This window comes from Serinus canaria, chromosome 4 (assembly GCF_022539315.1).
Source record: "Serinus canaria isolate serCan28SL12 chromosome 4, serCan2020, whole genome shotgun sequence".
Classification (NCBI taxonomy): domain Eukaryota; kingdom Metazoa; phylum Chordata; class Aves; order Passeriformes; family Fringillidae; genus Serinus; species Serinus canaria.
The window spans coordinates 18,378,049-18,404,954 of NC_066317.1; the positions used below are offsets into that span (position 1 = coordinate 18,378,049).

The 26,906-nt window shown below is 39.5% G+C and overlaps 1 protein-coding gene across 6 annotated transcripts in view; it reads right to left on the reverse strand.

The window, feature by feature from the left end:
- Nucleotides 1–26,906, reverse strand: part of FAM13A (family with sequence similarity 13 member A) — a 116,547-nt gene that overhangs the window by 77,053 nt on the left and 12,588 nt on the right. For all 6 annotated transcript variants that reach the window (XM_050974126.1, XM_050974125.1, XM_050974121.1 and 3 more), the window contains exons 4-5: nucleotides 24,836–25,016; nucleotides 14,959–15,118 (exon numbers count right to left, since the gene is read on the reverse strand). In XM_050974126.1, the coding sequence (XP_050830083.1) occupies nucleotides 14,959–15,118; nucleotides 24,836–25,016 (341 nt within the window). The remainder of the gene's footprint in view (nucleotides 1–14,958; nucleotides 15,119–24,835; nucleotides 25,017–26,906) is intronic.

Here is a 26,906-nt window from a genome sequence, read left to right on the forward strand (position 1 = left end):
GTGGATTAAATAGAAAAAAAAACACTTAAAAGCAAAACAAGCATGCATGACTTCACACTGGAGAGATACAACAGCCCACTGTCTTATCATCTCTGTGCAGCAACAAACCTTCCTGCCTCTTGGGAAACAAAAATCCAGCCTTGGTCACAATCCTGAATGTATCCCACAAGGATACTGGAAGTTATTTGCATCCAAATCCTAGAGTTCTGACTACACTGCTGGGACAGGCTTCTCTTGGTGTAACTTCTGCCTTTTGCCCACTTTGGGCTCTCTTAGATTGAATGGATGATGCATTGAGAGTAAGAAGCACAAATATGGCCAGATGATCACAATCACAGGAGAAATGCAGGAATGAACTTAGAAGGCTGATTATGGAGACCAGACTTTCTGCTCATGTCTGTACTCACCTTCCCATTCAGAACAATAGTGAGAACAAGCAAAATTATGGTACATTACTGTAGTTACAATGGGCACACTATTTGGTATTTCAGTATATTCTTAAAATAAATGTCACCTCCAGTGAAGGGATCCTAAAGCAAATGCTCTGTAACTCTCTGCTGTGCTGTTAAAGGGCAAATGTTAATGAGCCCATCAAAAGCCAGAGAACAAAGGTAAGGCAGTACAGTGCCCATTCCATTCCCTCATCCTGCTGGCTAACTGTTTGAGGTGTAAACAAGTAAGTGTTTGCCAAAGGATTTCTTCATTAGAAAAATGTGAAGCTGTGCCAAAATTCAGAGCTCTTCCACTGAAGTCCATGTAAGTAGGTTGGGAAGTTTAAAACAAGCTGTTAAGAAACCTGTCTTTCTCCATGTATGGTGCTTCTCCTGTTCACAGCATGACAATGAATTACACAGTAATGGAAGAACTGGCTGCCTAAAAGACACTGTTGGCACTGGTCTGAACTGTGCTATATCCCATAAATTGCAGGCAGATCCTTCAAGGAAAACAGATTGGTTTTACGTCTGTATTTCTCCCACCTTGCATTACCCTATGGCCAACTCATTAACCAGGGAACCTGAACAACTGAAAAGACAACTGTAAATGCTGACTCCAGCTTCCACTCTTCAATCCCTTCTCCTTCTCAGCAATAAGGAATGCTGTTTACAAATTCTGTAATAAAAGCAGGTTCAGGCCTTAGGAATTTTGAGGTGGAGCAGCACTCTCATACCAATAAACTGGCACTAAACGTGCCCAAGCTCATTTTTATGACTCTCTGAATCAACACTGGGTAATACAGATAAGCTGAGACTCCACTAGAAATTCCACTAGGTCACGTAACAATCCAGCAACTAAAGGACAGGAATGATCCTGTTCTTGGATCATTCACCTCTGAACTAGAAAAAGGAGTTAAAAATACATTCTGTACTCTAACAGAACCTTCAAGGTGATCTCATGGGTGTTTTCTACTTCCCATTTTTATGGCATTGTATCTTCATTACAACTACACCTCCAGTTTAAGTACAAGTCATCAGACAAATGACTCAAGTGAATCATGTGTGCTAGATCAGAGTCTTCTGTCACCTGATGGCAAAAGTTAGAAATCAACATTCCTGTAGTTAAAGTAGGACCAGGTTTGCCACTGACTGAATACTACTAAGTGACTATGCAATAGTCAGAGATTTCAGGAATCATGCAGTACAATAATTGCTTTTATTATGTTGAACAGAGATGAAAAACGAGAACAGAAGTGCATGAACTAAAAGCTGAAAAACCTCTGATAGCACCCTATTACCTGCTCCATCATGGATTCTGTAACAGTACACATATATTCATGTGTTTCAGTACAGAAATGAATTTAATTTGCACAAAATAATACTTCCAAGGGAGCAGGAGATCCATATACTGGGAACACAGCAAACAGCACTAGCTAATAACCTATTAAATATTAACTTCCAGAAGTCTGCTAAATGCAGGCTCTGGCAAGAGGTCTTAATTGCACTAGGCAGAATGCACACAAATATATTTTTTTGGTTCTGTAAAAAAAAGATCATATTTACAGTTTATTCCAACATTTACAAATTCCAACACCTGCCCCTTCCCTGCTGTCCTTCATTTCATGCTGTTTTTTACAAGGCAAACATTACTGTAAGATTATACCACTCCTACAAACTGGCTGTTTTTTCTAACTGTACAGGACATCTTTATGTTAATTAGGACTCACCACCATAAATATGAAATATGCAAATTGAAAGACAAAACTTACTAGGAATATCAGGCAGGCCTATTAGTCACATTTTCAGGCTGCCCAAGTTCCTAGGCTACTTGGAAAACTTATAAACAAACAAAACCAGAATCTCATACATAGTTTAAGCTGAGAACCCACTGCTGTCAAGTGTTTTGCTCTTGTATATTAACTTGTGAAGAACTGCCAGTATGTTTGATTTTACCCTTTAAAATCCAGAAAGTAGAAAGAACATGCTCACTTCCAATAACATGTTGTACTTCAGTAACAAAGCATATTTTGGAATATATTTTATTTTTCTAAACATCCTGTGAACTTATGAGATCAAAAAGTCAAATCAATTAAGATATTTTTGACAACAGTTAAACTGATACCTAACTCCACTAGCATAGATTCAATAACTGTACATGTTCAGAAACCTGACTCCTGCTCTCAGAACACTCTTTAGTCCTGGTATTCAATAAACATAAATTGTAATTTTCAAATGCAAGTATTTAAAGTCAGGCACTTGCATTCCACACAGAGTAGTAAAACCGACAGCATTTAGTCAGGTCACACTTGCAAGGACTTAAAGGGCACTTGTCTGTCTGCATTTCTATTAAAAAAATAACTATTACATAATACCTTTTTGCATTTCAGTGCATCTTAGAATTACTGAAGCTTGAGAATTCTTTGAGATTTCTGTTTATTCATTTTTAGCATTGCTTGTGAAATACGCGAAACAGTGGGATGAAATCTGTTGTGCTTTAAAGCCTGATTTCCCTTAAAACCTATGCCATGGCTCCTGTACAACTGGGATAAATGAACTTGGAGCCACAAAACGACTAGCATGGAGAAGTACTACCTGAGTATCACTTTTCTAGAACATTACAAATCTCCAGAGAATGCTCTAATAAGTATGGCTTATTAGCAACTGAATACTTTTCATTCTCATCTCAAGAAAAATTCTCCAGTGCAGCAGACTGGATACAAAACAAACTTTGTTTTGTTGAACTGTGTGTACTCAACAATCAGTGTTAACTGTTTACACCTGGAAAGTTACCCAAGCCCTGCTTACTGTCAACAGCTGCCAGCAATCACCTCTCCATCTCCCACCCTCCAAAACCTGCTCCACCCAGAGTACCTACTCATGCTGGCATCAAGTCTCACCACAGTTAATAAGTGAAATTTTCTATCAAGAGTACTTGAGCCAAAGTAAATCATCAGCATCTCTACAGGACACTTTCATGCAGGTTTTGAACTAAGTTTCTGTAATGACTTTCATGCAAGAATTGACAAGATCACAGAGAAAGGCAGAGAACATTTGATTTCCTAAATATGACAGGCAATATTTTTTGATAAATTGTGCAGTCAGAAGTCTATCAGCATAAAGCATTCAGTCATTTCCTACATCTGCAAGTGTGGCAAATGTAGAGACCTGCAGCTCCTCCTAACCTTACACTGTAACAATACACTGTCCTAGTTCCCTTATCCATTGCCGTTAATAAGCAAGAGGGATTCATACAGTATACTTGCATCTTACACTGTTAACTGTCTTGGATGCCAAGTTCCAAACAGAACAGAATACTACCCTTGCTTTTATACTTTCCAACAATATGTTGAATAGGCATAAAAATTGTTATATTTCAGCTTCAGCTGAAAAGAGATACTGATCTCTATAGTTAAAGTCTTTTGTATTTGTAGCATGCTACCACACTAACACAAGACTTGTAACTGATGCAACTGATTATGACTGCTTAAGGAAGGATTTAAGAAAAAAATAGCTACTAAAAACAATGGTTATACATTGTGCTGTAATGACAACAATAAATTTATTTGTTGATAACATAATATTCCCAGTTATCTTTGGAACAATCTTATTATTAATGCTGTGCTCATCCTCTCTTTCCTGCTTGATTCAGTAATTAATCTGTTTCTGGTCTCACACACTGCATAATCAGAGGAAAGTGGCCTGTGGGTTTCTCAGTTCAAGTTTTAAATGCTTCTAGAAAGCACCAGATCTATTTTTTAACTGTTAATACATAGAAGACCACTTTAATTAAAATAAACTTGAACTTTTATAAATGTGAAACTTTTTCTTAATTAAAGCAATGACTAGGGGTTTTTTAAACAGAAACAAGGAGTCAGAGTCCCTTCTGCAATAAAGAATGTGCCATTCTGACTTCACCAAAATGTCATCCAATTTACTTCATCAAAGTGTTTGGCCTTGTGCCCCAAAAGAAAAAAGCTATTATATGGGATTGTTCACTGACTCTGTGGAGGGCCTTTGACAGAAAAAATAATTGTTGTCAGCACAGTGATTAGGGTTGGAAATACCAGAGGTAATTTTCCATCAGGAAGAAAATCCCCAAACACCACGGTAGCTTGTAAGGGTCATGGGCGGTGGAGATGTTCTGTTGGACTGTTCACTACGTCAGTTCAAAGCAAAAAAAAAAAAAAAAAACCCAAAACAATCAGGTGACCTTCAAATGACACTAGTGAAAGCCATATTTATAACAAACAAAAGGAGTCAGTTCTTCACAAGAGGAAGCAATTTGTGGCACACTTTTACAGATGTTATGTTGGAAGCAAAAAGCTTACACATGTGCAAGAGAGGCACGAGACAATTACTCTGGACATCACTAAATACAAAAACCCTCTACAGAGCAGGAAAACTTATGAGAACAGTCATGAACTAGTAGAAAAAACGAAGGAAACACATTGCTGCCCTATCCTTCTCCTCCCCTCTCATCTCCTTATGGGCAGTGCTGGAAGCAGCTCACTGAGTTAGATAGATCCCCAGTGTGAGCCAGCACAGCCACTCTAATGTATGATGAGCAGACATTAAGAGGATTATTCAGTGAATTCCATGCTGTAAATGACTGCAGGAATGATGCATTAGCTGATTGCATGAGGACAGACTGCAACAGCTGACTCTTTACTGGGTCAGCAGCTGTACAGCACAGAGGAGGGAATATCCTGCTTCCCTCCACGGAACACTGCAGGGCAGCCTTTGCCTCAGGTAGGTGACACCAGGGCCACACCTGTGAATGCTCCCAAGGCCACAACAGTGTTGTGCATGGAGCAGTGCAGAAGGAACAGTGGATTAAAGAGCTCCTGGCTCTCCTTTTATTTGATGCTGGAGTGGCAAATACACCACCTCCTGCACTAAGTTCCCGGTGCACAGCAGGGCAGGTGTGTCATGCGGCAGGGCTGTCAAAGGTGCCAAAGTAGTTACAGCACTGCTCTTCTTACTCACAGAATGAAGACAATATGGTCTTCATTTCATCCTTTGCATGGTCTACCCCTCTGTGACCATGTAAAACTGCTCATGGCTGATTAAGGCACGAAAAGACATGCAAGGTATCAAATAATCTGTATTTCTAAGACTAAAATTGTGTGGCCAGTGGGACGGAGATCTTCACAGGCATCTTCTAATTCACATGGTCACAGGTATTTTCATGAATGTCAACTGGATGGAATAACTGATTTCTATTCAGCTATCAGTCACAGAGTTGTCATTCAGTGGCACAGATACCTTCAGGAAAAATACAGAAAAATTATTTAACATGAACAGTAAAAGAAAAAAAAAATCCCCCCCAATGTATTAGGCATGCCTTTCATTTTGTACCCAGAAAGTGATGAGAACATCATTGTTAGAAGGAAGAACAATGTCAGTAAGTCATCCTAAACAAAACTGGTAACAAACACTGAAACATCTAGTATTTATAAATGAGTTTTTTGCCTTGGCTGCTATTAGCATATAAATACTGGGCCAATTTCTCCCTGTCTGCTGTTCTTCCTTGTCATCATTTACCCTACACTTTAATAACCACAGTTCAGCAAAGCTGTTTCAGATAGAAGTGATAAAAAGGAGAATCTCAGTGTTTGCAAAAGAAACGTATCACTGCTTTCCAATATAAATCTAATACCCTTTTCAGTTCAACTTTCATTTCCTTTTGTTCTCCCAAGACTAATTATACATATGACCTTTTACCTGAGACTGTAGCTCTTAATAAACAGCTAAAAGCTACTCTGTGTCACATCAGTACAACCTTAACCTACTGCACTCATTGCCATAAAACACGTACAAAGGTCATGAGCTGTGATACGTAAGCAAGAGAGAGATGTGGAAATTCATTATTTTTAGAGAGGACTGCAATATGTGAAAGGAAATGACAAACATAGTAACAATCCCATGATGCACCTCAATGTTACCAACTCCATCTGTGGAATATCATGGTATTTTCCAGGAGAAAGAGTAAAATGTGTTTCCAGCCATGCAGAAGGACTGCATGATGCAAGAAGTTAAACTGCTAGCGCCAGGATCAAACATAATTTCAGAATTTGTAAAAGGTTACAAAGACTTCACTGAGGGAAAATAATCATCTTCCATACCCATACCCACAATCTGGAACTAAAACATCCCTGTGTTATCAACACTGTTTCCAGCACAAATCCAAAGTAAAGCCCCACAAAGGTTACTATGAAGAAAATTAACTTTACCCCAGCCTAAACCAGCACATCATCATATATAACTGGCAGGGGATCAAGGTGTCAATGACCACACCACATAGGAAAACTGTAGCAGAATTTAAGATTAAAAAAAACCCAAATTAAGCATTTACAAAGTGGCACAAGAAGACTTCTCTCTTGCTGGGTTTACCTAACTCTGTGTGTATGTGCACAGATGTGTTCAGTAACAAGAGAGCTCAGATCAGTTCAGGGGAACATTTTATTCCACTTTTCAGTTTTGAAAACTGGAATCTGATTTATCCATTTACTGTAATATTATTCATAAATGGAAAAAGGATGATCTAAAAGAGAGCTGTGACCTAGATATGGGAAAAATCCAGGCTCTCCAGATCTGCATCTCACATTACAGTTGCTCAAACTCAGTCTTGAAAAAGCTAAATTGTATTTTCAGATCTAAAAATCAAAATACTCACAAGGAAAGAAGTTTTTCACACATGGAATTCATGGAATGTTACTTTCAAAAGAAATACCTGATCTGCAGTAAATTAGGGAGTCTTAGTGTTTCTATATTGTTCTAGTTACTCGTGTAAGGTTCTCAGTGCACAAAGAACAGATCCTTTTTTAACACTGAAACTGAGATGTTCACTGCTAGCGATTAAAGTCAAATGCTGCTGGGATCTGCTGGATATTCAGATTTTCAAGAGTGTACATATCCAGACTTTAGGAGCATCTGGTCCCATGCATCACATGCTCCTGTTGCTCTCAGACTGCCGTGAGCCCAGTCTATGACAAGAAGCTTTGGGGCACAAAAAGCTTTGGGGCAGAGCAGGTTGCACCAATCACCTTCTGGAAAAACTGATTTTCACAGTACTCACAGGAGAGGTTTGAAAAAACTCATTGAATTTATACTGAAGTCAATGAGCATTTCACTGCTCTTAATTTGGGCAAAAGAATTAATTTAGTGCTGACTCCTTCTGAAGCTCCCACCTTCAGAGCTGTCCAGATGAAGCTAATGTCAGAGGCCAGCAAGAAATAAATGCCACAGATAGAAAAATCTCTTACACTTCTTTACTTTGGGTCAGTTCTGACTGCCTGCAACATGTCCTTGTCACAAAGACAACACTGACTGCTGGTCAGAGGGGATAATGCTGATCATTTTGTGTAATCTGATTAACTGAGTGACTAATTAAGAAGAGACAGAATAAACACTGAGGAATCTAAACAGGAGGAACAGAGAGATCTGTCTTAGCTGAAGAATTTTCACCTTCTTGTTCATCTCCTTTTTCCCCCATGGGTACAGCAATGATGCTCAGCAACAGCTGGCTACTGGAGAAGCTCACATGCTTATTTTACTGTACCCTGTTTCTTGGTGCTGACTGATGCCTCCCTTTTGAAAGGTGATGATGTACTGCCTGAGATGGACTGCTTCCAAGTGCTAAATCACATCATACCCCTCCAAATAAACAAACCCCCATAACAAAACAAACAAATGAACAAATAACAGCAACAAAAGCCTCAAAAAAACCCCCAAATCAATAACAGACAATGAATGAAAAACATTTCAAATAAAACAAGTCCAATTACAGACCAGGACACACATACACATATGGATCTTATTTTCTCTATGTTTTAGCTATGTGGTATTATCATGGAACCATGATGCTACCAATGAGTATTTGTTTCAAGAAAAAACTGTGAGAAAGCAGAAGCAAAATTCCTAAGCACCTCAACTACAAAACTTGTCAGCTATATTCAAACAATTTACAGTATACTATAAGTATGGACAGCAGGAGGGAATGAGACATTTGTTATGCGCCTGTCTTTCTTTTATATGTCCTGAATCTTGGCAAATTTCTTCTCATAATGTTTTAAAATTAAAACATGGCTGGTGAAATTCTAGCGAAAAAAGTATCAGCATAATAATTCATTAACAGGGTTTAGCATTAGCATATTTGTGTAAATATTCAGGACTGCATTTAGTAACACCACAAGTGACAGATTTATACTCCTGTAAATGCTTCAGTGAATTTCAAGAGCAGAAACATTCTGGTTTAATAACACATACACAGGGTTGACAAAACCAGCAGAGCTAGAAGCACTGGAAAGCCATTTCAGAATTACACAAGGAATTGCTCAGGGTTTTTTTTACTTGCACTTTCTGAATCACAGCCTAAACATAACCATCCTCCTCACTCCAGACTGAATTTCCTATAGGTGAAGGGTTTGGAGGCTTATCAACTTTCCCCTACAAATCTCATATTGCTCATTTCCTGTCAGCTCACATCTTAAAATGTCATTCTGGCTGAATCACTATACACCCTTACTATAAACATGCCCATCTGCTCACTGGTGGACAACTGCAAAGTGAATTCTAGCTGAAGAAACACTAAACAAGAAAATGGAGACTGACTTCCACAGGTGCTCCTTCTCCTCATGCACTTTCCACCCATCTTCACGTGTCCTACGTGAACCCACTCCTACTCCTGGATGCTCCTTAGTCCATGCAGGAGCAAACTGGCGTGAGCTGCCCAAATAAGGGGACACTGCAGAAAATGGAAATGTTTGCTCAGATCTTCGGAAAGGATTTCCAATGATCCGTTCCTGCTGTCTCCTGATGGGAAAGAATTAATCCAGTACTGAAAGCTGACCATTAACATGATGCTAAAATGGTCCCAGACATGAAAGAAGAATAAAGGAAACTATCTCGACCCTGCAGGCTTAGCCAGGGCAGTGTAACATGGATTAGAAATGGATGCCTTTTTTCCTGACGTAAATGAGGGGCTGCTCCTGTGTCTGCTGAGTGTGTAACCCTGAGGTGACAGGGAAAGGGACTTATTTAGAGGGAGCCCATTAGTTGTGGAGTTGGTGGCTTTTCAGAAGTTTCTCCCAGATCTTTTCAACGGATTAAAACCTCATGCTATAGCAGAGGAAGGGAAAGAAGCATCTGTAAGAGAACATCCAGCTTTGTTCATGAGGGGAAATCAGCTGAAACTTTGTGGCTTTCAGGGGAGGTGGAGCTTTAAACTTAGCTGCAGAGGGACCAGCCAAGCCAAGATGGAGAACTTTGTGACAATCTTACCTTTCCTACCTCTCCTCAGGGACAAAAGGCTCAAATCTTACTTCATTATGAATGATCTGCTCAGACTGTTCAATGGGAAGGAACAAGCATTCCACTTTAAGCTAAGTCAGCTGGAGCATTCTCCTTGACAAAACAAATATGCACTCTGGGGTTTTGCCTGGCACTGCACACTTTACACACACCAAGCACCCAGAGGTGCAGCCACACCTGCAGCAGGGGACTGCCTGCATGTCACAAATCTCAGAGCAGGCTTGCACAACGCTGTGCATGCACTTGTGCTGCCAGTTAAAGTGCAAAAACCTACTCTGTCAACTCATCCTCCCCACTGAAGTGGCAGCTCTGGCTAGAAGACTGGAAACAAACAGGATAAAAATGCAGGGAGGTAATTGCATCTAAAATAAGAGTTTTTTTTGAAACTATTTGTTTTTGCAAAAATCAGCAAGAGGCCAGTTTCTGCAGCTCTTCAGGAACTGAAACCTGCCTGTTCAGAGGTCATCAGAATGCACCTACAATATACTCAAAATGATAAAACTGTACATGTATTCACTTGACCTTGTAGGATTGACTTTGAATTTGATTTTAGTGTTATATTACATTAATATTATTTTAATATTATATTAATTTTCAAAATGTACTTGCTTTTTTTTCTTCATCAGGTGAACAGGGTATGTATTCTACCACCCAGCAGGTGGCTTTTCCCATTCCACCAGCAGGGGTGGAATGGGAAAAGCCTTTTGCATTCCTGTCCCAAACATGTGATCAAACCAGGAACAGCATTACATCTTCATAATGTCAGTGTTCAGTGCCAGTGCAAATATTTATGTGCTCTGAGCAGACTGGCTCTTGAAACTAGAAGTGCTCTGTCAAGAAGGCATTGGAGGGAAAAGGTGAAAATACAATAGAAAAAAAATAGATCTTGTAACCCTGTATGACTAGGTAATAGAGTATATGCTTTATTTGAAGACAATACTGAGCTATAAACCATGCTATTAAAGATGACATGTTTCACCTCAAGCCAGTGGAAGGAACAATTCTAGAAATCTCTCAAGAGCAAGTCTCATCATAGCTCTCCTGCCTAAATTTCCCTTGCCACCTGAACTAAATAAAAAATCTTCACTGCCTATCTCTGATCATTAGAGAAGCCTAATGACTGTCATTCCAAGGTCCCAATTCATTCCAGTTGTAGCAATACACCATTGGCTAGTGCTACAACATAGGACTATATACAACTACCGTTCAAACAGCAATTCAAGACCCTTTTTATATTTTATTATTATTTATTGTTCAAATTATCATTTCTGTTGTTACCATAGGCTTTGTAAACCTATTTCTTCCAGAAGATTACAAAATTGGCAGTACTGCAACTCAAGACTGACTAATTGTTCATTACATGAGTTACCACTCAGTTTAGTAACACAAAAATCTATTAGGATCATATGGATTCACACTAGGAATTCTGTTGCAAAACAAAATATAAGCACCATTTTCTTAGGAACGCCCAACATTTATAATGTGAAAATGCACAACAGTGCAGATGTATTATCAGAAAATTAACTGTTTACACACAACACTGCCTAACAAAAACCAGGTATTTATGATCCTGTCCATGTGACCACAGAGCAAGCACCTAATCAGAATGTTCAATCCACTTCACCTTTTTCTCTCGAGCTAGCAGAGCCTACTGATCAACAGAGTGAGACTCCTACTGACTTAGGAAATTGAAGTAAAGCTTGGATTAAGGATTGCAGTAATAGCTGGCTGCAAATGAAACCTGTAAACTCCAACGAACTCCAGTTTATTTCAGATTTTTAAAAAACAATCAATGAAATCCCAAAATTCTTTTATTATCAGGCATTTCCAAATATAGATATATTTCTGAAGAAAGGACATGTTATACTTCCACCTGCTGGCCACCAAACTGGATAATCATCTGGTATCATTCTAGTAGGTGGAGCAAAATCCTCCCGGGCAAGGTGTCATGAACCTGACAGTTCAATTTCCCATTGAAATAGAAACTATTCTAAGACAAATTTTCTTTTTTGTAAAATTTTACTTTTTTAAAGAAGTAGATGTTTCCAAAGAAACACTTTCCATAATTTCTAACTATAATATTACAATATTATAATTAGAACTAATTGTAATATTGAGCAATGAGCAAGAGGAGGCTTTACAGCCCTGGGAACAAAGCAGGGACTGGCATGACACTTGCAGAGATTTCCAGCTGCCTTATTTTCTGAATTGTGATCCACTGAGAAAGCAAACTAAGAAATCCCTTTTACCTGGCACAACTTGTCCTTCCCAATGACTGAAAAACCTTTGAAAGAAGAAATATAACTGGGATTAAAGTGTTCCTATGCCTCCTCAGAGCACATACACAACAAGAATGGTAGTTCAACTATCAAGAGCCCTACAAAATCATGTCTCTTTTTCCCATCTCTAACACTAATTAATTTTCTGCCTCCTTGAAACATATTTCCTTTAATCTGCCAGAGTCTGTGCCTGATTCAAACGCTCCTCCTGGAAGCCTGCAGCATTGTGGATTTCTCCTAGATATGACCCACACAAACAAGATGCAACTTGCTCCACTGGAGCTGGTTTTTTTTTTCCAGTATACTGCTCCAAGAGAAGCTTGATGCTTCCATGACTTCATCTAATGATCCACATATTCTTGTTTTCATTTGACAACAAGAATAGTGGGACAGGGCTGTGGGAATTCAGAGAAAAATGTAAACATGGAAAAGTGAGGAAGGAGTGAGAGCAAAGGCAATCATGGGAAAGGTAGCAGTGAAGTGACTCAGGGTGAAGTTGCTGGCAATACAGTGAGAGATGTGAGGGAAAGGATGACGGAATACCCAACAAGGAAGTGAGTGAGATTAGCTAAAACTCTTCTCACCCTATTGCTGTTCCCAAAACAGAAGCTAAAAAGGCCACTTAAATAAATGCAGAGGATTTTGGTAAAGGGCAATTCCAGTTTCTTCATTTTACTTGCCATTCACTCCCCCATCCCACCATGGTTCAGGCTTGAATGCAACATCCTTAAAAGCAAGAGGGCCTCAGTTTTGGAGAGCACTGTCCTGATCATCCTACATTCTTCACTGCTTACAACAGGATTATTTGGAAAATTTCTATCCACCCACCTGCAGATATACCTATGGCTTTTCCAGAAGCAGTAACTATGCCTACAAATAGCTTGCTGTTTTCTGGACACTGTGACACAAGTCATGACAAATAATTCTCCGAGTCATTTGCTCTTGTATAACACAGACCAGCTTCTACTGTGTGTAATGGTTCATGCATTAGTAATTTGGCAATCACTTTTCTCTACTGAATCTCATCATCACTTGGTTTTCTCTTCAAGTGCACCATCTCTAGATTATTATACAAATTGACTAGGATAGGGGATATTTGCTAGGACACAAAAATTGTAACCTTTGAGAATAATATGAAACATCCCTTTATAGAGCCACCTGACAAATTTCAAAAAAACCTTCTTATTACCTTTGCTACATGAAGTTAGATGATTGTACTTCTTGTGCTTGAGTATGTGCCTTGATTAAATTAGAAACTTCCCACCCAAATTAGATGGACAACAAAGAAGGTCAAATTTTTGCAGCTGGCTGCCAGCAGAATTTGGAAAATACCAACAAGGTCCAAAGATGCAAACACAATGTGAGCCCTTGTATTTAGGCATGACTCTCTCAAGCAATCTGTCTCCTGAGGCAATGCAATGGGCAACACTTCCCATCTCACTTGAGTAATTGTATCTCAGTGTATTTTGTTGGAGTAATTCTGGTTGTCACCATGTAATTTGATAGCTTGTATCTCTCAACAGCTGTGGGAAATTTCCCAGATCTCCACCTTCGTGCAATCCCAATTACTACTAAGTCCTTAGAACTGAAAGACTATCTTGACTTTTGGAACTTGCTGAGGTTTGAAGGAGAAAGAACTACATCCGAAGCTTTTCTTCAGGGCTCTTTTATTTATTTATTTTTTTAAAATATGTTCTTTCCCTGGTTCTGTTGCTGAAGTGACCATCAGGGGCTAAACATCACTGTCACTGGCCAGGCAGATCACTTCCACTACCCAGAAGTTAGTGTGATACTGGAAGGCTATCAGCGATTCTATCTCCTTCCACAGAAGCATTTCAGCTGAGTGCTAGTAACAGCTAAAAGACAACTAAATACAGCAAAATACTTCCTCACTGATTCACCACTTAAGAAAACCAGCAACCCTTCTAAAGGCAGCTGAGCCCAACTCAGACCAATTCAGCAGACTCTCCTCTGATACATCACAAAGGCAGAGATGTTATCAGCTGATTTCATCTGAATGGCAGAACCTGGGCTCACACCAAACTTCCTGATCTGTCAAGGTCAAAGACACTGTATTTTTATAACTTTTTTCTGACAACTTCTATTCCAGACAGTGAAGGCCAAAGTGATTTTATCAGTGGGTAAAACCCTACCAAGAATAGGCACCTAGTTCAACGCTCCCAAACTCAAGAATTCACACCCTTTAAGAGAGTAATTATCAGCACATTTAACACACAATAAGAAACGAGGCACCTGCAAACCACCCTCATGACCATTTTCCTGCACAGACTTGAAGTTGTTTCCTGTGGTAGAGACAGGACAAGCCAGAACAATGCACTTTTGGCTGCCCTACTTGTCAGCTTTTAAATGTTAGAATCCTTTGATGTTACACACAAGCCCAAAGGTTTCTTCCCACCAAAGGTGTAATACTCTAACAACAACACTTTTCTTTAAGAGCTCCAATGTATTTTTTCCAAAGACTCTGATTTAATGCTTCTCTTCACGTGCATCCAGAAATGGCTGAGTCAGAACACCTGACTTTTAAATTCAGGTGCATATTTGAGACAGGCAGACTTTACACAAAGGCAAAGGTTAGAAACCTCTGTCCTAGAGGTTTGGTACTCTAGGATGATTGTCCTTAGAATTATTCTGCATCCTCATTTAAAAACATTAAAATTCTAGTGAATAAATTTCCTGCATAAATAAGTGTGTAGCCAACAAAGAATAAGATGCTTAATAGAATGAACTTCCAGACCAGTAATGAAAATTAGCCTGTCAGCAGAATCAATGTGTAAACTGCATATCAATCAATAACACAGAACATTGTTACAAGAGTCTGCCTTCCACTTATCTAAAAGATTTCTGAATTGAAGCCTGAAATAAGCCTGAATTATTGATTTGCTGGGAGAAAATGAAATATTAGAGATACTCACTTTTACCAAAATTATTTTTGCTAGCTCTTCACATACAGGCTTTTCTTCATCCTTCTTCAAGCCTTCTAATTCAAACAAGGTATTGTAATTTTCCAGCAGTTGAGTCATTATCTTGTTGCAGATCTCCAGTTCCTTCACCCCTTCAAATCCAGAGGGCACACTAGAATTGGAGAGATGACAAAGCAGAGTGTTACAGGGACCCAACATACAAAAGGTCCTGCAGAGGGTCTCTGTAACATTTCATTTGTGGATACAGGCTGTATAGCAGGCACAGGAAACTTTGAATTGGAAAGGAGGCCTGTGCCTATGTTGGTAACAACTATCACAGCTTGTTTGCAGTTTTTCTTATTGATATTAAATACCAGACCTGTTGGCCGAGCTATCCTATCCACAGAATCCAGGCAGGGATAGAATTGAGACTGCCACCAAATGAGATGCCACCAACTCTCCTGTAAGTTGGCTTTCACGACCCATGAGCCCAGACAGCTCAGGCATTCAGATGCTCTGAACTGTTAATGCAAGAATCAGACTCCTCCAACACCCAGTTCATGATAACCTCAAAGGTACACAAGAAGGATAAGTGAAAACATTAGGAAATCCCACATGCTAATCAAAACACTGAATGTTAAACAAGGTCCTTGACTTCAGATGACCCAATGCTGTAGACCAGACTTTTTAATCTAACTTTTGAGTTACCATTTCTTTTGAAAGTAGGGTCATAACTCAAAGGGTTTTCTAAAACATGTAGAGGGATGCTGCCTTTTGCAGAAGAGCCTAAAAGATTAATACAAAAAGTGATTCCTAAGCTCCATTTTCTGGGAGAATAACCAACTTCTTGGCTGCTGAAGAAGAGGCTTCTTTCTCTCTTGAAACAGGTCCCTTTGCAGCTTTCCACCGACCTTAAAGGCACACAGAAAAAGGAAGATACTGTATGTATCTGCATGTTTCCTTAGGTATTTCACACAACTCTCTCATGCAGAAAAACATGTATGTAACTTGCTACAGGGCTCATAATTGAAGCATCTAATGATCATCTGCTGGAATAGAAACTTTCTGCAAACTTTATTGACAATTTTATTGGCCCCAAACTGACTTAAATCCCATTTTAATGCAAAAATACAATATCTGAAGATATTGTATTGATATTCTTCTGCAATCATTCAGTGTTACCTATTGTACAGTATTTCCAGCAGACACAGGCTTCTCAGTAAGCCACAAAATAGCTGCATGGATGTGAATTTCCTAGAGACCTTATAAAGTGGCAGAGACTGATGATCAGGAGTAATGAAACATAGGTAACATTTAGATGGAAGAAGCAGAGAAGCCAAAAACAAAACAAAGTACCTTTTGATTGAAGACAACAAGACATTATGTGAGAAGAAAACACAACCCAAATCCCCAAAAGCAAACCACATTCCCCCTGAGCTATTTTACAGGGATGTAACTTGAAAGTAAACCATTGCTTACTGCAAAGAGTAAATACAAATTTACAAATAACTACCTAGCCTAAAACTTTAACTGTAGTTTATTGGGGACAGATGTGCATTTCAACAACAAGGCTCTGAAAGCTAACACTCCCAGAAATTTGTCATCAAAAAGTGCCTTTTAGTAGGGGCTATTGATCCTTTTCAATGCTTTATTCTGTGCCATACATCTATGTGTCAACAGGGAGAGTAACCCACTGCAACAGAACACATCTTTGTAACTCCAGAAGAGTCTTTATTGCTATTGTTTCAACATTTAATACATGCTAGAGTAGCAGGACCTGAATTTTAAAGGATTGAATCATTTTACACTGTAGAATATTGGCAGCTGTAAAAATGTGTCAGTCTCAGCTGATTGATTTCTTTAGTGTGGAAGTTGGGTTCAGACTAAATAAAGAAAAAATGGAAATGGAACAACTTTTATTGATGGATGTGCATGGATACTCAAGCCAATTCACTTTGAAAAATGTCACATATTCACTAAAACTTAGTAAGTGGCCTGAAGAAAGTGTATGTATGCAGTAGGCCCATGCAATTATCCTGATTGAAGGAACTCCTCTTGCCATGCTAAATGATGTGCTCCAGTGTTGGTGTAGTGCAAAGCCTGCCTAGGCTAGCTGAGGCAAATCCTGACTATTACCTTCCTGATTTCTTTCTCCAAAACAGAGTACAACTTAAATAATGGCACCCCTATGAATCTCATTCCTAGGAAAAGGACTGAAAATGTAAAAGAGCACGTGCAAGTCAAAATAAAGACTCCAGACAGCAGAATTTTCACCTAAGCCACATCTGCTAGGAACTACAGCCAACACTTGCCTACTGAAAACAGCTAATACAAAAAACTCTACCTGGTTGAAAAACAGTCCAGTCTATAGTTTCCACAAAGCACAAAAATAGTACTTAATTTCTGCCCAATTCCATTACTTTCTTGCCCTCCCTTCCCCCTGCTACCTTGTCACTTAAAATTTATTAGATCAAACCTGTGAAAAATCCAACATCCTATTCTGAAGAATTCTGTAGGAGTAGGGTGAGACACACACGCAAAACACAAGGCTAAAGCTCATGGCTTCAGTCTTTTTTAACACTTCTCTCTGAGTGTAACTAAGCAAAGGACCATGAAGTGATTTATTTTAATGGAAATTGAACATATTTTATTCATTGCCACCTCTCTGCCACATTAACAGGCATATTTAACAGAGTTTCTAATATATTTCTCCTATAATTGCTATTATTAGACCTCAATCATGATAAGGGCTATTACACTCTTTGAGCTCTCCATGGTGACATTTTCCTTTCAACAAATATATTCTGAGCTGAAGATAAGTTTACATTATGAGCATACACTACCCTGCCTATTTATACAAAGTAAACCCCATCTGCTGCCACACTGCATGATCTACCAATTTGACTAGACTTTTCTGAAAATGCATGTAAAAAAAAAAATAGCATTTTACTTTAGTTCTTCTCATTCTGAAAAGCCATGACATCTACAAATGTCACTTCAACTGACTAGAAAAACCCAGATCTGTGAGAAAATATTCTCACACACTTCCACTTTCCTGATGCACATCCTACTCCTTGGAAAATTTTCATGATAATTTGTGAAGATCTTGTTAAAACATCACAGTATAAAACTGTTCATAGTCATGGCTCCCTTATGTCTATTTTCATGTTAATTAGGCATTACAACTGTGATGCTTTGAGAGTTAGACACACAATTTACTCCAGTTACAAAATCCTCAACAGAAGGACCTCATCCCCTTCTAGCCACATATGTACAAATTACTTCAGTAACAGCACCAGAAACCTACCACAAACACCAGAAGGGTGCCATAAACCTGCAATTTCTATGGTTATTTCTAGAAGAAAAAGTGTTGATAAGCTCAGATCTATCTTAGCAATTTGAATTGGAAAACTCCCACTGAAGTTATCACAGGGGCTTGCAAAGTCATCAACACATACACAGCATAGGCAGAGCAGGAGCAAATTCCCTAGTGTGCCCTCCCTTAGATTCCACAGACACCTGCCCTTCCCAGAGAGATGCTCTGAATGATCTGTGTGCAAAGCATTAAATATTTGGAAAAAATGTGCCTTGTCTAAGTGAGGCACCAGCATTAAGAGTATCTGACACAGTTAAGAAGGGTCAAGGGCAAAGGTGCTTCAGTACCACAAGTTTTGCATGATATTAAAAACTGAAATGATTGGTGAAATCATTTTAAAGCAGAAAAAGCAGTAGTTCTCAAAATTAAAACATTACTTGGTAATTGGATCAGGCTGTCAGCTCTTCATTTCAAAATCTGATACCCAGCAGCATTTCACACTTCTGCACTATGTCCTAACAGCATGGCTGGCCCACCCAGTGCAGCTCCATGCAGCCCCTGTCCATGCAGACACCACACCCACATGTTCTTTGGGTTTTCCAGACTGAGTCCATGTCTCTTTCCACAGGGATGCTCAGGAAAGCTTGTCTCAAAGGGTTAAACCACAGCAAGGCTCTGTGTCCCAGCTTTTACTCAGAAGCAAAGTGACCTGAGGTCAGATTAACTCACTGTAAAAGAATTCCTTACATCTCAGGCATTTAGTTAAACGAATTTACCTCAGGGTCTCTGTAAACAAGCTGTAACAGGCTGAATGCAGAGTGGGCTTTCCAGAAAGTCAACCTCCAGACCCCACTGAGAGCAGTGCAGTGACACATACACAAACATGACTGCACGTGGCACAGGACAGGCATCCTGTGCCACGTGCAGTGGTGACAAGGCTCTGTCACCATCCACCTCACCTAGGAAACTTGCTTCAAGTGGCCAGGAGGATCTGGGAAGTAGTAATCTGTCTATAATGAGCTGAACTGAGGTCACTGAACTGATTTCCCCAGGCAGCAACTGCTGACAGTTCCCTGCCACAACTAAGAACCAGAGATTTCCATGTGAAAGGGTCATGTCATTACAAATTCCCAGCAGTGCTTGACCCCACCCTGTCTGAGATGAAAGATGCACATTACCATTTCCCCAAGTGGCTTTGCAGAAGCAGCTTGCATGGAATGACAGCACTGTAATCCTAATTTACAATCACAGGGGGCTATATGCTCTATTAACTACTTTTGCTGCTTGTACAGTACCTTTTGTAAAGAAACACCACAAAGTCACCTTATCATTCTCCCAGGGAATCCTGCCAGAAAAATGCGACTCAAAGGACAGGAAACACTGCATGGATTTTTTGTTTCTCCAGCCCCAGCAAAACATTTTCATTAGTACCTCAGATGCCCATGAGCCCCTCCACAAACACAAGTGGAGATTTTGAGAGCAGAGTTGCAGTAATTTATTGAGGCTACAACTCGAGGCAGTCTGTTCTGTGCCTCTAGGCTTCAGACTTCACTGTGTCTGTAACACATCCAACCTCATGGCCAGAACTCATCCACTTCAGGTGATGAAAGGGATTTGTCCTGACACACCAGTCCACAAACTGGTGCAGCTGAAAACAGGCACATATTCATGTCTGCAGACTCTGCTACAAGACCCCAGTCTAATAAATAGCTAAAGATACAGCAATGCTCACTTGAGACAGTTGTTCATCTCAGTCCGTGTGACTCGTTTACATGCTCTGCATCATTTGCAGCCCTACCAGCCTGGGTGAAATGCAATGACAGATACAACTACTGATATTTTGCAGAAGTGTTTTAGCTCTTGTGATACTGGAGAATCCTGGAGTCAAATCTGGGGCATGTACCTGCCTGCCTGTTAAAATCTCTTTCAGATTATCTTCTCTAGGATCAGATTTATTAGGCTAAGTCAACTCGGTAATTCTGTTCTATAAGCATTGCTTGCAAAATAATTCATAAAAAATAATAGCACTAATAAATAATAAGAAAACAACTGTACATAATGAATTATAATAATTAATAATAAAATGTAAAATGCAGGCAACTGAGGCAACACAAAGCAGTTAGAATGATGCTGCCACAAAGTCTTTACTGACTGGCTTCATCTATATGCAAAATCTTTTGCTTCAGCAAAAACTCCATTTTTCATCACGAAATTACAGTGGCAGTGGGCATCTTAGAGAATGCAACCTACATAAAGGGGGACAAAGGGCAGTCCATAGCCTAACATCCCCTTACAAAGTACATTGCTCCCATCTCCAAATATTTCAAAGCAGAGGCTCTTCAAAAACTCTCCTTGTGATTGCATTTGAGCTGTACTGCTGAGCTCAAATATTCATGAGTATTCAATATGATTATGGATGAGAATGTTTATAGCCTTGCTATATTATACTTGATGTTTTAAACTGTCATTATAGGCTTCAGCATACTGAATACTTAGGAAAAATTCCTTTGCAGTGCTGGAAAATGCAGTATTTAAAATCTATGTGAACTCTGTAAGAAAGGTTACGGCTGCATGCTCCAATTTGCAATAATTCATGTTTAAACAACAATATTCAGTACTCAGTTTGCCCCCAATCCTGGATTGCCATTTGTTTTGAAGACTGATGCAGGATTGGGGCTGCACTGCCTGAAAACAAATCCCATTTACATAATGCTTCAAAGGCCAACATTACTCACTGAGAAATATTAATTCAGCCCCTCTGCTTTCACTTCAGTTTCTATACTCAATCTGTGCAGGCTCCAAGGCTGCTAGAAACCAAGGTAAGATATTCATGCATAACTTCAGATCAAATTTTAATTTCTTCAAGTTCAGCATCTCTGAAATACCTACATCTACCCTACAATCTACCATTTTCTCCATATTCAAAGATAATATACTTTTCTTGTTACCCTTCGTGTTACAGAGTCATCATACAAAAATAACTGCATCTAACTCCAGCATTTTAACTGGACACCTGCATTTGCCAGCCACTTTTGGGGGGATGGAGCAATCCCTCACAACACAATCTCTGTTGGAATGAAACATAACCAAGTTTATGAGGGCTTGAATGACAGAGGCCACATGCAGAGATGATTGCTTGAGAGAGAGCTGCAAAAAATGGTGCAAATGGATCCTCTGATTACATCTGTTGGACCTCATGTCTTACCATGCCAACCAAAGGACAGGATAAGGGTAGCAGCTCCTTTGACACCCAGCTCCTGGAGAAGAGAGAAGAGGAGAGAAAACCCAGCTGGTCCTCTCCATTTCAGCACAAGCTATTAGAGCCAAGCAGAGCTCAACTAAGGCTTAACTAAGGCTATGTCTCTCCAGGAGCTGAAATTCAGGTCAATGGACAATAACTTCCTCCAAAAGTAACCACGCTGCAAATGTTAATATTCTACACAGATTAGCCCAGTGACAGAAAAGACAGCTATTTTTGTTCCTTCGTGCTTGTAGCTCCTCCAGGGCTGTATTTCTCAATATACTTGACCTTTGCCTCCCATCACAATAAATCTGAACAAACCAAATTGGGAGAAAACAGTGAACCAAATCTCCAATCTTTTTTTGAGCTGTTTGACCTTGCCCTTTACATGTTCTTGTATCTTACATCACATTTCATTACAAGGAATGCAAATAGCCATTTTTTCCCTTCTACTCATTAGAAATACAGAAAGCACAAGATAATCTTTCTTAGAAAAGCATCAGTGCAGTTTGTCAAACAGCAAGTATGGAAGCAGGGGAAGTTCTGGATAAGATAAAAGCAATAAGGGTTGAAGGTTTAGGAGATGGGATACATTACAGAGGATATGATGTAGAAAAACAGAATGAGATTAAGAGAATTAAAATGAAGGCTAAATATCTGGAAAGTGGCCAAGCAGCATGATTTATTCAACTGTTAAACAACTTTGGTTATGGAGTAGGAGATACTATGCTTAAGTAGCTAAATTGTCACTAAAAATACCTTGCCAAAAGAAGTCCTTCACTATCAGCAGATGGGCTTTATCTTCTCTGACACTGTGCCTTAACTACACAAACTGACATTAATTTTAGACACGAGTGTGAATTTCTGACAGAAAAATCTCAGTTCTCCCTGCTATGGCAGTGTAATTGCTGGCAAGCTGAGCCTTCTCTCCTTGTCGTGGAGAAACCCGCCATGCACTGCTCGGAACAAACAGCGCAAAGCGGGAGAAGCCATCGCTTCAGCCTCCTGCCAATATTTCATTTCTGCAGCTTCTCCAGGGACTGCCTGCAGCCAGCAGAGACAGCTCTTGCCAAGCAGGCTTCAGGCAGCCTTACTCTGTAGCTCTGAAATGTGTTCTGAGGATCTCCTGGATGCTTGACCAACCAACTGGTTAAGCCCAATACCTAAAAACAGTGCTGCAAGTTCTTTCCTCCCCCTGTCAAATCTTTGTTGGTACAGATAGTCACAGTTCCAGCAATAGAAGACTGCATCCATTAACACAGGAGAAAAGGGTATTTGAACTGTTGCTCACAATCTTTGTGTCTGGACAAGACTGAAATGCCCTGAAGAGATCAAGATCTGATAAAACACATAGCTGAAACACCAGATGGTGACACGTAGTTTAAATAAAAATCTACATGCCTAATTCTTATCTATTTGCATCTTTTAAAAACTCATTATCCATTTGGTAAATATGAAGCCTTGCTTTCAATGCCTCTTTTGCCATGTGAGCATTTATTTCAAGGTATCACATCCGCTGGGCTGGTTATGCTGACATCCAGACTCATGAGTGTTTGGTTTTTTCACCTCCAGTGGACTCCAGTGGACTCTGCCTTCCTCAGTCCTCTGCAATGGAATGAGGTGTTACCATCTTCTGTACCTTACAGAAACACTTCTATCTTTTCCATGCTGTCTTAGGAACAGAGATCAGTTGTGGCAACAACTGTAGAGCTTTTAACATGTACACTTTGGTTTAATATTAGGAACACCAATTGCAATTCTCTGCATTCTACACCAAAAAATATGCACAGCTAATTTTTAAACTCTCCTGAAAGAAGTGATGAGTAAACTAAAAATTATTCTAATAGCCACTTGGGAGCTTGAGTCATAGAGATTTAGCCATTGAATTCAAATTCTTCTAATTACTTTGTTTGTTTTGAACTCTGCTAATACATTTAGACAGGAATTCCCAAACCACCTATATGAATGCAAGTTTAAAAAATTGTTTTGCTTTTCCTTGTCAGAAATTCACAGTATTGTGCTTCCAGTAATTCTCATATTCATGCATTCCAACACATACTACTGTCTTTTGAGCATTTTTTGTTTCAGAGAGGCAAACAATTATTTTTAAAATATACTTTATCTTTTTATACTAACACAGTAAATGCTTTAATCCTGAAATTCACCTTCATCATCCACCAACAACATCTAAGATAAGGCAGCCATGTAGTCACTAGGACAAGCTTTAGTTTAAGTGTCTCATTCCTCCATGGTCTCTCCCTAACCAATGGAAAAGGGTATGCTCCTTAAAAAGATAGCAGGCAACAACTGCAGGAACCTAATTCTTACAGGAACCTAATTTCTGTTTTCTCTCTTTAAAGAAATCTATGTCTTTCCAAGAGGAAACTCAGGGGGATAGATTAAATTAATAGCTTCATGAGACTAAGTTTTACTAAACATTTCAGTATTAGCCCAGAGTGATATTTTACAAAAATCCATACAAATGCAACATTGATACAAGGAATTTAGTTGTCTTTTCTTGGTGATATCACACATCTTTCATGACTGATGACTGAACTAAACTGCTTAGGGGTCTCCCATGTAAAAGATCTTGGATGCCAGCCAGTAGGCTCATTGCAGAGGTGAAGGTGCTAATGCTGCACTGCATCACTGCAGTGACTCAAGAGAAACCTTCTCACTCAGGATGTTCTTGCATCTGGAAATAACTCTTCTGGCTGCTGCTGCAAGCTCCACACATCTTCAGCACAAGCACCCAGGAACTGCGCCCAAGGAAAGAACCCAGTAAAGCTACTGACCCCAGTAAGGAGTTTTAAAAGACCAGTGGACTCCCACAAGCTCCAGAGCAGTTTCTAAATACACTAGAAGGACAGAGAGACCAGAATCATCAGCATCTGAGGGCAGACACCAGATCACAAGTCCAAACATACAGACAGTATGCAGTACCCATCTCTAGAAATTATATAGCACCTGGGTGCTGCATTGGAGTCCTTTTCCACCAAGGATCCTTTGTCAAAGCCTTCTGGAGAGAAGCACTCATATTAACTGATTGCAAAGGAAGAAACCTGCATGAGCACACACCTCCTTGCACTGACATAGTCTGAAGGCCTTTCACTTTCTGCTACCAAAGCAGCAGTACAAAACTGATAAACAGTTTAGCAAACAGCAAGAGGAAATGGGAGAACAACTCCAATTCCACTTGGCTGAAAAATAGCTTCAGCACTGAAGTTTAACACAGAGCCCCAGTCACTGCCTCCATCTGATCACCCTGACAAAGTAGATTTTGACTTGACATTTCTGCCAGCAAACAGGGCATAGTAAAAAGCCCAACTTACTGAAAGCAGTTTGGTCCAAATACAGTGGCAAGATTGCAAAGACTCATCCTGTTCTCTACGTGATGTTCAGCAACCTTTATCAGGAACTGGCACAGGTACTTCAGCAAACAGTAATGAGCATCAGGCAGTTCTTTAAGCAGTTCTTTCAAGTAACTTTCCTTCTGCATGTCATTTCTAGAGTCTAGGAAAAAGAAGAGAAGAAAAAACATATGTATATGGTTTTCTTCATTGCTGCCAACTTAATTACATGGGTGAGCAAGCAGTGGGAACTAAAATTCACTCCTGCTTCTGCTCAGAGACACACAACTCCTCAGTCTTCCTCAGGGAACGTGCATGTTTGTCCTGAGGCTCATCCTGGCCACTAAGGGCGCCATTTCACTCTTACCTTTATGCTGTAACCTTTTTCCTGAGCAGATTGAGCAGTTACTAACAGTCTGCTAAGAGCTTTAGAGCATGTTTATCCCCACCTGGCACAGCTAAATCTGTTTTAACTCCCTCTCTACCAGATCTCCAGATTCCATGCTCCTTCTGGATGTCATCCCTACTTCCCAAGCCCTTCTCATACTTTTAGTTTCCCTTCCCATGAAAACCTTCAAAAATAAGAAAGCAAGAATGGTTAAAAAAAGGGTCTCCTGAAATGCACAGTGTTACAACAGCACTACTGTTATACCTTCTGTGGGTGACAACTCTGCTACATATTCAGGAAGGAGTCGTCCTTATGGGAAACAGACCATTTTGGGCACTGCCACACTCCAAAACAAGTCAAAATGTGGCCTCATGTTAGAGAGTAGCCTTGTTATACTGAACAATCTGCTAGAATTTAGGTCTGGATAAAAGTTTTCCATATTGAACTGAGTCACATCCAACTATTTAAGTAAAAATTGCATGAACTTCACAGATACTGAGTTTATACAGACTCAGGTGGTGAACACAAGCTTGGCCTCATACACAGCTTCTGCTTAACTGTGTCCTGCTGCTGGAATTGAATTCATGCGCAAAATTTTTTGCTCCCCTCCTCTGTCCCAAAAACACCTTCCAAAGAGTGATTTGTACCCCTCAAAATCTTGGATTTACATGTCAGTAGAAGCAAAGTTTTGAAAACAAGTCAGTATTGCTTTCCCTTTATAGCAAAACAGGATGTGTTAGTCCTTGCAAATATTAATTTCTACTCTCCACAAAAGTGAAATGTTAATGAAACTTTCACATATGCATGAAAACCCCAAGGACTCTGCAACATCATTTTCAGACAGAAGACCTCATGCCCTGAAGGTTTTCCACACCCATCTAATTATAAGCAGTGGCCATTAGCATGAGGCCATCTGTGCATTTCTAGTACTTTTTTTCCTTATTTATCAGCCTTATGGGTTGCTGGTGCTGCTCTGCTGTATGCCCTGCTACCAGCATGCAGAGAAGACTGGCAGGAAAACATCCCATGGCTTATGCTGCAAGAAAAAAAGAACATTTTACATTTGCTTCATGTTTTTTAGAGAGGAAAAAAAGGAGGGAAAACAAAAATCTTTGAACACCATTTAATGTATGCACAAACACTTCAGAAGTCTTGTCTTTGTTTTTACCTTTCATTTCCCAAAAATATTCAGGGCTGGGCTGAACAGCATTTCAGGAGTAGAGTGCTTTGAAAAGTGGTTAGCTGCAATATTATTTCTGTTTTACAATCAGACATTTTTTGTGGGTAATAAACAGGATTTATCCTGCAAATAAATGGCAAACAAATGAGGCTTTTTATGTATTTATTTGCCACTTCATACAGCTGAAACTTGAGGGACTTCATCTGCTTCCAGGCTTAGAATTCCCACCTTTTCTGACATGCCTAATACTGTACATGGCAAGAAAGTCTTTTTATGTTTTATTTGCACGGTGAATTCACTTTTATATGTCTGTTTTTGTACCACAGACTTAGTATGAATTCCTTCATCACAGCAGACCAAAGTTTAAAATGCCAGTCAAATTGCAGGACCAAACATTTTAACCAACTGATTAACTACATCCTTTTCATCCACAGATAGGAAATTAGCTCCTTCAGAAAAGTAAAATATCAAATATACATGAAGCA